Here is a 16,920-nt window from a genome sequence, read left to right on the forward strand (position 1 = left end):
GGAAATGTAAAATCTGAGGATCTAACGGGTCTACACTCGGAATTCTTAGACTTCTCTCTACTTACCTAGTAGGTAGGCACCGTATGCTGCACATACGACTTACTTGAAATTTCAACCGTTTGACCAGTAATATCTTTAAGAACGTAGATGTGAAAATGTCAATAAGAACTTACCTCTTTTCCGCACATTTTGCAGAAAGGAATTTTGCCGTCAGTAGAAAACGAGTCAGGGTCTTCCTTTGCACATCGTCGGAGTAAAACATTCAGAGATACCTTAACTTTAGGCATCGCGTACTTGGAAATCACAAGAACTCGATAGGTACGTACGGATACGATTACGAACTGAGAACTGAGAGTAGAATGCAGAAACTTCACTTGACCGGGTCGGATCTTCCACCACTTCATGGGAAAAGCCACCTAAACAATACTGGTTCCCAAAATAGGCACACCACTAAAATACCTCACATTTCAAAGTGAAATGATGCTTGGGGCTTCCAGAGCTTATCTGACGAGTCGCACTCTAATCCGGCAGAGGCCAATTAGGACGTGTGAATGACCTCACTAAAGGTTAAAAACCTGCGGTTCTATTATTAGCACCAGATAGGCTTTTCAATAATTATTTCTGTTTTAGAACCTTAAGGATGGTCAGGGCCCGAATTCGGGAGGGGGGGGGAATTCGAAGAAAAACAAACTATTTAGACGAAAACTATAAGAATATGCATTTATATGCTTCTATTCTGAAAACAACGTTTTTATGCATTTATATGCTCGATAAATTTAAATTATTTTGGTCCCAGAGAGATGAAAATACTACCGAAAGGCTTCTTTCAATGTGTACTATTCAGGAAAAAATATGCTAATATGCTCGAATCCGAGCCCTAGTAATCGCAATTCTAGCATATGCTGTGAGGAAGGGAAACAGGTTTTTTTTTTTTTTTTTTTTTTTTTTTTTTTTTTTTTTTTTTTTTTGCCAATGTCATAGACAATTTGATATGATTCACCCCCGACAATTTGGCAGTCTCGATCAATCAAGTTGTCTGTATAGTTCTATCTGGGTCTGTTTTTTTAGTGTGTAGGCAAATACTAAACAGCTTTTTTTAATAATCTGCTTAGCGTCGCACCAATACAAATATAGATCTTATGGCGACCGTCAATCAATCACTACTGATCTGCATTTAGAGCAGTCGTCCAGGTGGCAGATTCCCTATCTGTTGTTTTCCTAGCCTTTTCTTAAATGACTGCAAATAAATTGGAAATTAATTGAACATCTCCCTTGGTAAGTTATTCCTATCCCTAACTCCTCTTCCTATAAACGAATATTTGCCTCAATTTCTCCTCTTGAATTCCAACTTCATCTTCATATTGTGATATTTCGTACTTTTAAAAACACCACTCAAACTTATTCGTCAACTAATATCATTCCATGCCATCTCTCTACTGACAGTTCGGAACATACCACTTAGTCGAGCTGCTCGTCCCCTTTCTCCCAAGTCTTCCCAGCCCAAACTTTGCAACATTTTTCTAACGCTACTCTTTTGTCGGAAATCTCCCAGAACAAATCGAGCTGCTTTTCTTTGGATTTTTTCTAGTTCTTGAATCAAGTAATCTTGATGAGGGTCCCATACATTGGAACTATACTCTAGTTGGGGTCTTGCCAGAGAATGATATGCTCTCTCCTTTACATCCTTACAACAACCCCTAAATACCGTCATAACCATGTGTAGAGATCTGTACACTTTATTTACAATCCCATTTATATGATTAGCCCAATGGAGATATTTCCTTATATTGACACCTAGATACTTACAATGATTCCCAAAAGGAACTTTCATCCCACCAATGCAGTAATTAAAACTGAGAGGACTTTTCCTATTTGTGAAACTCACAACCTGACTTTTAACCCCGTTTATCATCAATCATCATACTATTGCCTACTGTCCATCTCACAACATTATCGAGATCATTTTGAAGTTGCTAACAAGCTTGTAACTTATTTATTACTCTGTACAGAACAACATCATCCACAAAAAGCCTTATCTCTGATCCCATTTCTTTACTCATATGATTTATATGTATAAGAAAACATACAGGTCCAATAATACTGCCTTGAGGAATTCCCCTCTTAATTATTACAGGGTCAGATAAAGCTTCGCCTACTCTAATTCTCTGATATCTATGAAATAAGAAATGGCTAGCAGGTGGACGGAAGCGACCGTGGCCTTAATTAAGGTATAGTCCCAGTATGTGACTGGTGTGAATGTGGAAATGGGAAACCACGGAAAACCATATTCAGGGCTGCCGACAGTGGGGTTCGAACCCACTATTTTCCGAATGCAAGCTGACAGCTACGTGTCCCAAATCGCACAGACACTTGCTGTACAATTTTATTGTGCAATTATGCCGTACGTCTATTTAACTGTAATACATGTCTAATTGATTGGGGTTTTTTTTTGTGAAAGTTTATTGTTTAATATTGAATCAAAATCTGAAAAGAAGAAAAAGCTATTATTACCACAGTTAATTTAGTAAACTGGAAACATTTACTTCTCTGTTGAAATTCGCTTAAGAGGGTATCAAAATCAAAATTTTGTAGCTTTTTTTTTTAAAAAAACATTTCGTTCTCTCCCCTCTCCCCCTCTACATGCCCCAGAACCCTGGTACTTTTTGCTGGTTATAAACGTTCCCAATCACCAATACTGTTTTGTTACACCGGTACATCTGTATCTTCTATAAAATGAATATACCCCCAGCGAGAGATGAAATATGTTCTTTTAATATAGAATAGTTACAAGTGTATTGTTTTTTTAAAAAAAAGATAAGTTAATACAATATTCTAGTGAGTTTCAAAAGGGTGGACTGTTCTCAATTTGACTTATTTAGCACCACCCGGGCCACACATGAGCAGGGCACTTTAAGGTTATACCTATGGATGTAAAGTAACCATGACCCCCTTTTATACACAGAGGAATGTCCATACCAGGGCCTCTCAGGGTGCACGCACTGTGCACGGTGCAAAAGACGACTTCGCTTGGTTGACCAGAGTGCAGACCCCCACTCCTTGATTTGGAGCAATAGTGCTGTCTCTCTCTTTCCCCACGCCTGTCTCACATGCTCCGTAGCGTTCCAAATCCGAGACGGGTTTAACCGAGCTTAGCCGAGTAGCCCAGAGACGAAGCGTTGGTCCGAGCCGAGCCGAGTGGAACCGATGCACTGTGCACAGGAACTCTGCGCCGCTGTTTGCACGCGTGAGATTTTGGGCGTTTGAGAGGCCCTGGTCTACACTATTGTACGTCAAAATAAAATAGGATTTTTCATCTATTTTCTCCAAAATTCTTTCGGGGGAACTTTTAAGGAAACATGCAGGTTTCTGTTCTGATTACTCTGTGTTAGATAATACTGATAACTGAAACTTGTGTGTGTTTCTGTTCTAGGAGACCGCTGCAATCTCGCAGACAATAGTTCAGGGATTTGCACAAGGATCCTCAACTGTCCTGAGGTGGCTAAGAGAATACTGTTAAATGAAGAGCCTGTCATATGTTCCTTCAACCAGTTTGTGCCCTTCGTGTGTTGCCCAAGGGAAAGAGGATCTTTCCAACAGGTCTTGGCCACGTCCACTGAGGCGTCACCCCTCACTCCTCCGACAGGTATAGGTCCTAAGGTGACAGGGCTGACCAAGAGTGAACAAGGTAAAACCATCACTTTCCTAAGGTACCGCAAATACAGTCACTGATGGCAAGAGTACAAGAAAAAGTAACTGGGCTCGATTACAGTTACTTGAGAAATATTTTACTAAATTACGATTACAAATTACTTTTATAAATTTTAATAACTAAAGTTACTATTCTTCTTATTTTCCTTCTTCTTAATCTGTTTACCGTGCAGGGTGGGTTTTTCTCTCGGACTGTGAGCGAGGGATCTCACCTCTACCGGTGTTATCCTGATTGCGAACAAGTGGGTACCTGAAGGGGATGATTTGGGTTTGGCACACATTAATGAGTCCAGATTGCGAACAAGTGGGTACCTGAAGGGGATGATTTGGGTTTGACACACATTAATGAGTCAAGATGAGTCGAGATAGCGGCCTGGCATAAAGTAGAGGCACTTAAGCGAGAGTATAATGATCAAGAAAATATCATTGTATATGCTTCGCATACTGAGGTGTCAGCACGACGAATCCTCTCGGCCATTATTCTTGGCTTTCAAGGCCGAGGCCGCTATCTCATCGTCAGATAACTCCTCAATTCTAATCACATAGGCTGAGTGGACCTCAAACCGGCCCGCAGGTCCAGGTAAAAATCCCTGACCTGGCCGGGAATCGAATCCGGGGCCTCCGGGTAAGAGGGAGGTCCGCTACCACTACACCACGGGAGGTAATCCACCTAATCAATGCAATGTAAAATTAGTATCAAATCAAATCAACTCAATCACTACTGATGTGCATTCCACTTTTTTTTTTTTTACACATATTGATATATACGAGAAAACATAAAGGTCCAATAATACTGCCTCGAGGAATTCCCATATTAACTATTACAGGGACAGATAAAGAATCGCCTATTCTAATTCTCTGAGTTCTATTTTCTAGAAACATAGCCACCCATTCAGTCACTTTTTAATAAAAAGTCCAATTGCACTTATTTTCGCCAGTAGTCTCCCATGATCTACCCTATCAAATGCTTTAGATAGGTCAATGACGATACAGTCCATTTGACCTCCTGAATCCAGGATATCTGCTATATCTTGCTGGAATCCTACAAGTTGAGGTTCGGTGGAATAACCTTTCCCAAACCCAAACTGTCTTCTACCAAACCAGCTATTAATTTTGCAAACATGTCCAAAACGCTTTCCCAAAGCTTACATGCAATGCATGTCAAACTGACTGGCCTGTAATTTTCAGCTTTATGTCTATCACCCTTTCCTTTATACACAGGGGCTACTATAGAAACTCTCCATTCATTTGGTATAGCTCATTCATGCTCTTTAGTATATCCCCCCGAAACCTTATCAATTCCAGCTGCTTTTCTAGTTTTCAACTTTTGAATCTTCGCTAGCGCATCCAACAAGTAGTTCAGTTTATTTTAGTCTTAGTACTAGTTTCGGTCTATCAATGGCCATTATCAGCCATAAGGTCTTAAAAATCTTTTAAAAAAAAATCAATTGGCCATGCATATAACAAAAATAGGTAGCATAATATTTGAAAACAGTTCTGATCTAATAATCAATATCCACTCAAATACGTCACTGTCGTGAGGATATAACACAACACTTGAGTATTGGTCATTACATTTAATGTTGAATAAATGAAAAGTAAAAAAAAATGATCTTGAAACATATTTTTCTCAACATATAAAAACACCAAATATAACAAAAAAATCATATATTCAAACTTTTCTACAGCATAATTATTTTGATGCTATTAATACTTTTCATGAAGACTTCAAGTATAAGTGTTCTTATACATTCTTCTATATAATTTACTAGCTGTAGTTGCCCGGTTATTTTTTTAATTTTTACCTTAAAGATTTGTGTTACCAGTTATGTGTGAAGTGAAATGTTGATTGATATTTTATGATCCATGATGTAGTTTTAGAGTTATTGAAATGTGTTTGATTTAAAGCTTTAGATTATTTCATTTTATCGTTATGGAAGCTCGAATTGACTTTAAAGTATTTCACCGTGTCAGAAATATAATAAGTGATAACTATATGTATTTACCCGTCGCACTATAGATACGATGTATACGATTTCAGCTGTCATTGGAACTACCACCAATCATCCTTACGACCCCAAAAGCAGTGGATTCAACACTAATCTCGGTTATTTTAGACTATTTACTTTTAAGCTCATCTCAGAACCCCGTTTCAATGGAGGCTGAACGTGGACTTTTAACGATATCCAGAGCGTAACAATAATTCATCTCAGAGACACATAAACAATGGATTCCACAGTAACATATGTTCTTCTACCAATTTTCCCACACCTGTGGGTTTGGGGAAACGAACTGCATCGTACTTGAGGATTTGGCCTTGTTTTATGACCGAATGCCCTTCGTGACACCAATTCTATATGGAGGAATATAATCACTATTGCGTGTTCCTGTCGTGGTTAGTAGTGTAGTATGTTGCCTGATTATGAAGAAGTATTGGGACAAACACAAACCCCTAGTCCCCGAGCCAGAATAATTAATTACAAGCGATTTACAGTACCGGTCAAAAGTTTAGGACCACATTAAAAAGTCATGAAGTTCCATCTAGGACCTACAATTTTGCTACTAGACCTCTGTATTTTTTCCTTGAGCTCTTGCATCTAATATGATATACGTCGCCTGATTTCAATGGTTTACGCCCAGTTTTGTAAAGTTATACAATTTAACTGTTGGAAGGTCACATCAGAAAGTCATCATTTTTGGAAATATTATATACTATATACTCTAATTGGTTTCAAGTATCACCACCAAGATTCTTGTAGAGACTTAGCAATAGTTAGGGGCCATTTTAGTATAAATATAAAAATTCAGAAAAAATGCGGCACCCATTTTTGTGCGTTTATTTTTTTCAAACCAGCGCTAAAATAGACAATTTTTCCTTGTACTTGTCATAGGTCTCAGTGTGAGCTATGATCATCAGAAATGTGTTCTTGGATGCCATCCGCTGAGTGAAAATGAAACTATCAGAGCAGATTAGTCTGACGCCGATAGCTCGTCCTGAGACCTTGGGCCATACATGACAAAGGCAAAGAAAAATCAACAATTTTGGCCCTGGTTCAAAAAAAGTAAAACACGCAAAAAACCAGTGCCGCATATTTTCGGAATTTTTATATTTATTCTAAAATGGCCCCTACCTATTCCTAAGTCTACAGAAAAATCTTGGTGGTAATACTTGCAACCAATTAGAGTTTTCAGTACATTATATTACCAAAATTTTCGATTTTTTGGTGTGACATTCCAAGAGTTAAAAATTCATAACTTCTACAGTATTCGGACGAACTCAATGAAATCAGGCAACATATATCCTATTAGATATGATAACTAAGAAAGAAAATTACAGAGGTCTAGTGGCACAATTTTAGGTTCTAAATGACATTTCGTGATTTCTTTATGTGGTCGTAAACTTTTGACCGGTACTGTAAATCCCCAACCCGGCCGGGGATCAAACACAGGACCCAATGAACTGAAGGCCGCTAGACTAACCATTCAGCCAAGGAGTCGGACGACATTAATATAGGTTATTATTCATTATTTTTATATGCCATCTCCTCACATTCCTCAACCTTAGCGGGGCTTGGGATGTTCCATCTGCACAGGTTTTTTCTCTCTTGATGGTCATATGTATACCAAGTTTCGCTGAGAGCTATACTGTAACACACTCACATACATCCATAATCTCGGCCATTTTTACAGTCTTTTCACCCCCTTCTCAACCTCCAATCTGATTGCGGCTGAAGTAGGACTTAACGAGTATCCAGAGTGTCGTACATCAACTCAGCGACATCGTAAAAATGGATTCGACATTAATATCATTCATTTTCGTTTATTTTTATATTTCCCCACCCCCACCCCCCACCCCCATTCCCTAGGAGTGTTGGGACTATTTCCCCCAACAGTATATTTTTCAGATAGTAAGTGTACGCACTTTCGTTGAGAGCTATTCTGGAACACACTCACGTACATCCATAAGATCGGTTATTTGTACATTAATTTTCACCCCTCCTCAACCTCCACTCTAATTGAGGCTGAAGTAGGACTTAACCAGCATCCAGAGTGTCACAGTTCTATAGTAATCGCCACGTAAGGTAATACCCCAGAAAGTAAATATCGCCGCCCGATGCTCTTCTTTTCTCTTTTTTGTAATGGCTGATCACTGCTGCCAACCTGCCTGGTTACATATTAAAATCACCAGACATAACCATAACAAACTAACCTCAATGTAAACACCGATAATGAATGTTTCCCTACCCTAGTAAATGATAAAAGTTAAGATAAAATAAATCAAGATATTCATAATTAAGTCGATTTCCACGCTCAATGAGCTCAATTAAGGAAATAAACACACTTGCACACTCAAATTAATGTCACATATATCTGTCTTTATTTTGATATACAGTAGGCGAACTTTAACCATATTCTTGAAAAGAGGGGCGTGTTAAACGATGTAATTTATTTAATAAGTCTTTGCAGTGTGATTTTCGAAAGTTCCAGACATCCAATGACTTACCTTTCTTTTGCGCGAACATTTCCTTCTCTCTTCAATACGGTACCGGTAACCAGTAAGGAGAGAGATTATTGGGCATATTTTCAGCCTGCAGGCTGGTTATATCTTCAAGCTTATCAGGAAACATATAGGCCTAGGTATACTAATGTGCCAAGCTCCGTAAACGGAAATTAGGTCAGCTTTCAAGTTCACTGCGGATTTGAAAATAATAATGTTATAAGTTCTACTGCCAAAATTTCGTCCCGCAAGAGTTACTCGTATTTCATGTACCGGTAGATCTAGACATGAGACTGGCGTATTTGAACACTTTCATCATTTCACACAAACTATGTTATTAAATGCATTATCCGAACATGCCACAATTTTACTTACCTGGTATTAGCCAAATAGATTTACAATCACACAGAAAAAGAAAATATGCTTTAAATATTCTCGCAAATGTATCACTAGTGACTTTAACGGCAATGCGGTGGCAACACGCAATTCACGCTAGAACAGTGATTGAACGTTGCCAACGTGCCAGATTAACGGTAAATGTAAGACGTCGTATCGGCAAGTAGGGTCCCTAAACTGTTTGGTTACCGACACTGAAAAAGACCCAACAGCAAGAAAAGTAACTATAAATCGATACCTTAATATTACAGGGGAGAAAGGGTAAGGTTGCACCCTTAGGGTACGTCCTTATACGGAGAGGACTAGTAATCGCCACGTAAGGTAATACCCCAGAAAGTAAATATCGCCGCTCGATGCTCTTCTTTTCTCTTTTTTGTAATGGCTGATCACTGCTGCCAACCTGCCTGGTTACATATTAAAATCACCAGACATAACCATAACAAACTAACCTCAATGTAAACACCGATAATGAATGTTTCCCTACCCTAGTAAATGATAAAAGTTAAGATAAAATAAATCAAGATATTCATAATTAAGTCGATTTCCACGCTCAATGAGCTCAATTAAGGAAATAAACACACTTGCACACTCAAATTAATGTCACATATATCTGTCTTTATTTTGATATACAGTAGGCGACTCAGCGACCTCGTAAACAATGGATTCAACTTCGGTATCATTCGTTTTCGTTTATTTTTATATTTCACCTCCTCCCCTAGGAGTGCTAGGGGTGTTTTTCTCCAACAGTATTTATTTCAGATAGTGAGTCATATCTGTACCAACACTGTATGAGGGCTATGCTGGAAGAATCATACTACATGCGTAATTTTCGTAAGTTTGGATATTTTCCTTCTCTCCCCTTCTCGAACATGGACTTCAGAGACATCCGGAGTATCATTATTTACCTCATGCACCCCGAAAACTATGGACTGCACATTAATATTTTTCGTTGTTTATTATTTTAATATTTCACCCCTATTTCGGTTTTTTATCATTCAACTCCGCCGCTAGTGGTGCTAACTGAATCGTACTTTTTTTTTTGGTTTACGTCGCACCGACACAGATATGTCTTATGGCGACGGTGGGATAGGAAAGGCCTAGGAAGTGGAAGGAAGCGGCCGTGGCCTTAATTAAGGTACAGCCCCGGCATTTGCCTGGTGTGAAAATGGGAAACCACGGAAAACCATCTTGAGGGCTGTCGACAGTGGGACTCGAGCCCACTATCTCCCGATTACTGGATACTGGCCGCACTTAAGCGACTGCAGCTATCGAGCTCGGTAACTGAATCGTACCCCTCTAGTAATTTCTTCCAGGTAATTCATATATGTACCATGTTTGGTTGAGAGGTATGCTACAACATAAACACTTACGTCCGTAAACTCGTTCATTTTGGACATTTTTTTTTCACCCGTTCTCACCCTCTCTGCCGATCGGGACTGAACTTGTCTTAAACGGCATCCAGAGTGTCCAAATTCATTTCAGCGACCCCCCACGGGGGCTGGGAGTATGTGTTGTCTTCATCATCATTTCATCCTCATCACGACGCGCAGGTCACCTACGGGTGTCAAATAGAAAGACCTGCACCTGGCGAGCCGAACCCTTCCTGGGATATCCCGGCACTAAAAGCCATACGACATTTCATTTCAGCGACCCCGAAAACTATGCATTCGACTCAAACATCGGTCGTTTTCGATTAGTTTTACATTTCACCTCTGCCCTAGGGGGCTAGAGGTCTTTTACCCCCACAGTATTTTTTTCCAGATAGTAAGTCATACTTGTATCAGTACTGACAAAGAGCTATGCTGGAATGTACACACATACGTTCATTATCTCGGTCATTTTGGAAATATTCTTTTTTTCACTTTTACTCACTCATGATGCCAAAGGGGGTTCAGCTGGGATTTTAAAACATCCGGAGTGTCACTATCATCTCAGCGAGCCCGACAACTATGGATTCGACACGATTTTCGATTACTCCTTTTTCTCACCCCTCACTGCCAACCAATAAGGGTGCCAGCGGTGTTTTATTCCCACGTGGTTAGTCTTCTGATAGTAAGTCATATGTGTGCAGCAAGTTTGGATTAAATCCGTCCAGTAGTCCTCAAAATTACGAATTCGGCACTAACATCGGTCGTTTTTAGCTGTATTTATATTTCAGCTCCTCCCTTGGAGGTTTCAGGGGTGTCTTGCCCCAACAACATTTTTTACAGATAGTAAGAAATATTTGTACCAAATTTAGTTGACAGCTATGATGGAAAATACACACATACATCCATACTCTCCAGCAATTGGCTCATTTTATATTTTCACTCCACACTATGCAAAAGGGGCTGGAAATTGTATATCTCACTTGGACTTGGACTTAAAAAATCCGGAGTGGTACTATTCTCCTCAGCGACCACAGAAGCTATGGATTCCAAACTATTTTCGACTATTTTTTAAATTTTTATATCTCACTCCCCCTCCCCCCCACAAAGGGGTCTGAAATTGGATTTTTTAAAATTTCGAAGTGTTACTATTCACCTCAGCGACCTCAAAAGCTATGGATTCAACACTATTTTCGATTATTTTTATATCTCACTGACCCTTGCCCCCCCCCCTCGCAAAGGGGCTGAACTTTGACTTTTTTTAAAATTCTGAGTGTTACTATTCATTAAACGTGAGGAACTTCATATTATTTGTCCGTATTGAACTGAGATTACAATTGAATTAAAAATCTAGCAGGTTCCACCTTTTTCAATACAAAATACAATGTTGTTGGATGGTTTTTACAACATATATTTTATTACAGAACTAGTTTCGGTGTTCATTTAGACACCATCATCAGCTGTATAGTAAGTGAGAAAAAACTTGGCGATATAAACAATGAACAACAACATATCGCTGTACTTAACTCCTTAATATCTATATTATGCTAGGTTTAAAAACTATAGTTTATAACAAGAAAATCCTGGTAAGTCATAAATATAAAATATCATCTCTTAGTGATGAGTTGTCTTCAAATTCCCTAATGGCTATTATTCTATACACTCGTAAATGTCGGGTTCGTATACGATCTTAAAATTGAGGAATTAAAGTTGAATGCAGTCCTTTATTGTTAAAATGTTCATTTCATATGAGGCGTTCAGAAGCCAAGCCGACTACCTCCATCAAATACAAATGTTCAGTACAAACAGTTGGAAGTTATTGGTCTGTAAAAAACTCAATTTATTTTTCAGCATATTTACAATACACTCATTTATATTCTTACAATTAAGGTTATGTATTTAGCACTTTATAAATATATAAAAACATTTCAATGTCTCTGTCCCCCCTAAAGGAGCCACTTTCTATGGAGTTAGTCACACTGCCAACTGAAAGTTTTGACACAGTATTCTGAGTGGTTTGTATACAACTAATTTTATTAAACAAATATGCACAAACAAAACCTTTTTACATGAACAATGCACTAATATTATTGTAAGTCATTTAGTAGTACTTAAAATACACATAAAATGTGTCTAAAATACAAATACGTTATTCTTTGTCTCTATTCTGCATACGTGATGCAGTCATCATCACTGACGGGTTCATCTCTTGCAGTCTTCAAGTTTTTATACTTCAAGAGGTCCATTACATCCTTCTTTTTTGCCATGGAGATTAGTCTGGATGTGCTATAAAGGAGATCTTGTGGAACATTTGCTAGGCTTTCTAAAGGACGTCCATTTCCATTTTTCTTCTGGATATTCGTTTTTCCAAAAGGCATTTCTGTGAAGATAGTAGTTTTAAATTTGATAGTGAATGGTTCAGCCTTCTCAATCCTGATCCATCTCATTGTCAGCCAATTAACTGGTTCACCTTTGACACTTTGTTTCCTGTTGGTTATACACTTTTCTAAGTTTTCCATTGAATACAAGTTTTCATGGTTCAGTTCTGTGAGGATATATTTGTTTGTTTTCCTGCAGCCAAGAATTATATCATACCAATCCCTTGGATAATAGATGTGGCTACTAGCTTTTGCTCTTTTCTCAATAAAAGAAAAAGCTGTGGAGTTAATCACTTTGGCCACTGAAACCACTGGTAAAATGTTCTGTTGCCAGAGCAGATAGCGCATTCTGGCGGCCAAACATTTAACTGTGGAGTGAGTTGTTTTGGCTACTGACAAATATTCAGTGATGCTACCCAATCATGTTATTACTTGCACTTGCCAAAATTTTGGATTTAGTCGGCTTGGCTTCTGAACGCCTCATATATACGTTGTTAGCCATTTGTTGGATAAAAACTCGTTGTATACAATAAAACTGTTAAACTGCGCCGTCTTCTTTACTTTGTTGGTGTGTAGAAACGTAGTTTTTATGCTGTATATATAATGGTTGGAACTGTGATCTGATTTACCCTAAAGTTGTTAGGCGGGCATTGACTCTCAGTTCAATGCAACCCTGTACCCTAATGATGAAAGCCCAACGTTAATAGAAAAGCAAGAAAAATGATTCAATTAGGTCTTCATCAATTTTATATCAATGTTATATATATACAGATAGATATATTTCTATCTCTCACTCTTCCCCCCCTCCTCGCCGCAAAGAGGGCTGATATTTTACTTTTATAAATCCGGAGTGTTACTGTTCATCTCAGCGACCCCGAAAACTATGGATTCAACACTATTTTCGATTATTTTAAAATCCCACTACAAAAGGGGCTGAACTTACATTTAAGAAACATTCGAAGTGTCACTATTTACCTCAGCGACCCCGAAAACTATGGATTGGACACTATTTTCGATTATTTTTATACCTGACCCCCGTAACCCCCCACCCCAAAGAGGGCTAGAAATGGCTTACCTCCACAGTGCTCGTCTCCGGGTAGCAAATAATAAGTGTTCAAAATTTGGTTGAAATTACTCCAGTGGTTTAGGAGGAGATGTGTCATTTACACACACACACACACACACACACACACACACACACACACACACACACACACACACACACACATCCATATGTATATAGATTTTGTTATGTGTGTTTTTACGTTACGTTATGTTACGTTACGTTACGACAAGTTACATACATTTTAAGATGGACTTTGAGTGTAATGTTTTTCTACAGTATTTCTATAAACTTTATATTTCTTTGTCAAGGCTGAAGAAGGCTCAGTAGGACCGAAACATGTATCCTGAATGTGTTTTTATTCAAGAGTATGGTTCTAACAGTGGCGTGCGGTGAACATATTCATTACACCTGCTGCAAAAATATTTAAATATAAACAATCGAAGCCCCACCACACTCTCTAAAGTCAACATTACTATTTTATAAGGCTGGGATTTTCGTGGAAAAGTCTACTTGAGAAAGATCTTTCAAGAATATGTTCAATCACACACTCGCACGTACTTCCAAATTGATATCCAGGGCAGTGACGGCATCATCATAACTTAATCAGATTTTAAACAAAGTACTTACAGTTTCATCCGGTGACGCTTCGTGATAGATAGTACAGTCATGGTTTTCACAAAAATACACTGGGACTAACTGTTTGTTTTTAACTTAAAAAGCCTAATCTAAACTAATCAGCAAAATTTGACTGGTATTAAAAATCGAATCAAAAAGTTATTTCAACTCCTAACCCAAAAGGGCTAGGCGGGCCATCAGCTGAACGAGCGGCTCTTAGGCCATAGAAGTAGAAAAGAAAAATTAGCGAATATATATTTTTTATGTGTGGGAGTATGCGTTGTGCATACCTGTAAGGAGAGGAAGGAATAATGTATAGTCCGCGCACCTTTTAGCGATATTTCTCTGTACGGGGGGTGGAGGAAGGAGGGAGCTCTCACGGTTCCGGTTATACTGCCAACTGAATGAAAATTAAATCTGAATTGAATCGATAATATGATCGATCGATATGAATTTTCTAAACCTTTATTATCTTAAGCCAACAACTGTGTCATACACACTTTATATAACATTATATAACATTTCTCGATGCGAATCTTGTTCCCAGCATGAATTCTATAGTTTGGCTTTGCTGTGTAAACAACAACAGTACTAGTACGTAAAGTGTACGCCAGATGTCACACAGCGATGCTTAAGCGATTCATAGTTTGTGTTTCAAAAGTTGCCATTACGAATCTCGAAGATACCCGAAGTCGACCTATTCAGCACTAGGGTGTCCATGTATCGCTAAAAGGTGCGCGTACGGTAAGCTGGCGCAAAGCCCACCGCGACCCCCAAGTGAACCCCCAGAGCGCGCCCGCATACTACCCGCCATAGTTTTCCCCTGAAAAGCACGCCGTTTATTGAGCAAAAAAAGGAAACAATACATTATGTACAAGATATACAGAGCCATAGAAAATGAATTAATTGCCTCTTCTGTAACAATATTTTAAGAGTCTTTGTGTATGTTGTATTATAATCAAACACAGAAAACGAACACTGAGAGTCTCTTGCGCCTAGACTTGGCACGCAATATAACACAGATAAATATAAAGAAACAAGATAAACAACAAATAACACTGATCGGCGAAGAACATTAAAAGAGAGACTTACGGCTTAAATATAGTTTATATAGTCTGTTTCTTGAGGCGCAGAATATTGCTAAGACAGTAGCCTGAGACTGTCTTCACTGTTATATTTACAAAAAAAAATAAAAAAAAATAAAAAAACATTTGCAGCCAAAGAAAGAACATACATGGAACCTTGGATTGCGAGCATAATTCGTTCCGTCAACATGCTCGTAATCCAAATCGCTCGTATATCAAAGCAAATTTTCCCATAAGAAACTATTGAAACTCGGATGATTCGTCCACAACACAAGCCCACAAAAACATTTATTCGTATAACATTTCTAAAACAAAATATAACGTAAAACAATTAAACTGCACTTTACCTTACAATAGAATCATTGTTGGTGTGAGGGAATCTCAGTTGAAGTGAGAGATTCCATTGACTTTCCTCCTCCTCATCCTCGGACGAGATTTCCATAACCTCCTCCTGCTGTAGACGTAGACTTGTTATAAAATCTCGCGATATCAGCCACTCGCATACCTCGTTCGTGTTTTTCGATCATTTCCTTCTTAAATTCCATTGTAATCATCTCCTTCGTCCGACCGAATTCCATTTTAGCCTTCTTTTCGTTCACAAGGCCCATCGTTGCGGAACAGTTATATCACTAATGACAGAAACAAAACATGTACACTCGTACGGTGTTGGCTATGCGAGCGAGGCACGCCAACTGAAGTCCAGCGCGGGAAATGATTAAACACACTTTCCCAGGAAAGAGAGTGGTAGGGGGAGGGGAAAACAAAGGCACAGGGGAGGTGGAAACGTACGTACACGTGACGCTCGTATTGCGAAACCTCACTCGCTTCAAGTTACAATTTATTTAAAATGTCTGCTCGTCTTGCAAAACACTCGTAGACCAAGTTACTCGCAATCCGAGGTTCCACTGTATATAGAATTCACGAAAATACAACTAGTATGAGTAATAAGTCAGTACACGGACAAAGTAAACGTGTTGATAAATGAAAAGTGAAAACACGCATGAGAAAATAAGCACCATTAAAGAAACTTATCAGAACAGAAGTAAACAAGGGAAGAACGAATGGAGGAACAACATTGCGAAAAAGAGCTTGAACACTAACACTGCACTTGGAGCACACGAGGCACAGATGGCACTTGCGGTGCCGTAGATATATGTCGGTGGAAGGTAATGTACCACCGCAGCCAGGACCATACAGAAATGACAACAAGAGCAGAAAAAAAGTATTAAACTATATAGGGCGGTGGGGAAAGGGGTTGTTTGAAATTAATAAGGTGTGGGGAAAATATGAGCATGGGGAGGGGTTCGAGTGTCATTGAGAATAACATTAGCAAGAGAGGATAGGGGGAGTGCTTCTGTAATAAGTGGATTATTATAACGAATGCCTTTTGTAAGATAATTGAAACGGAGAGAATGGAGATGTGTAATGTGCCATATCATATATGCCCCAAATATCAATTATATAATATGTTGTAATATTTTTCAGTTCATATTCGAAGGGAGTCATGATGCGACCTAGAAGTTGCGTAATGCAGTATTCCGTCATCGGGTGACATCAGTAATAGCTTCTTATCTAAGCATAGCAACAGTGAATATGTCGCGTACTCCGTATGAGTCACTCGGGGATGCACGAGAGTGTTTGAGAGCGGCCGATTATAAAAGAACCAATCACAGCCCTGGAAGCGATATGGCAGAATGAAGGGATTTACAAAACAAATTAAGTCAGTCTTACCAACTTCTAAATTTACAGTGCTGTACTACTCTTTATTTTATCAGGCAATTTGTTATAAAGCTAGACTCCACGGTTT

General features: G+C 38.7%; 1 protein-coding gene across 1 annotated transcript in view; it reads left to right on the forward strand.

Moving 5' to 3' along the window:
• The first annotated feature begins 3,204 nt into the window (after positions 1-3,204).
• Positions 3,205-16,920, forward strand: part of LOC137503376 (venom protease-like) — a 46,198-nt gene continuing 32,482 nt past the window's right edge. The window contains exons 1-2 of the mRNA XM_068230957.1: positions 3,205-3,244; positions 3,431-3,685. Coding sequence (XP_068087058.1) covers positions 3,205-3,244; positions 3,431-3,685 — 295 coding nt within the window. The remainder of the gene's footprint in view (positions 3,245-3,430; positions 3,686-16,920) is intronic.

This window comes from Anabrus simplex, chromosome X (genome assembly GCF_040414725.1).
Source record: "Anabrus simplex isolate iqAnaSimp1 chromosome X, ASM4041472v1, whole genome shotgun sequence".
NCBI classification, from domain to species: domain Eukaryota; kingdom Metazoa; phylum Arthropoda; class Insecta; order Orthoptera; family Tettigoniidae; genus Anabrus; species Anabrus simplex.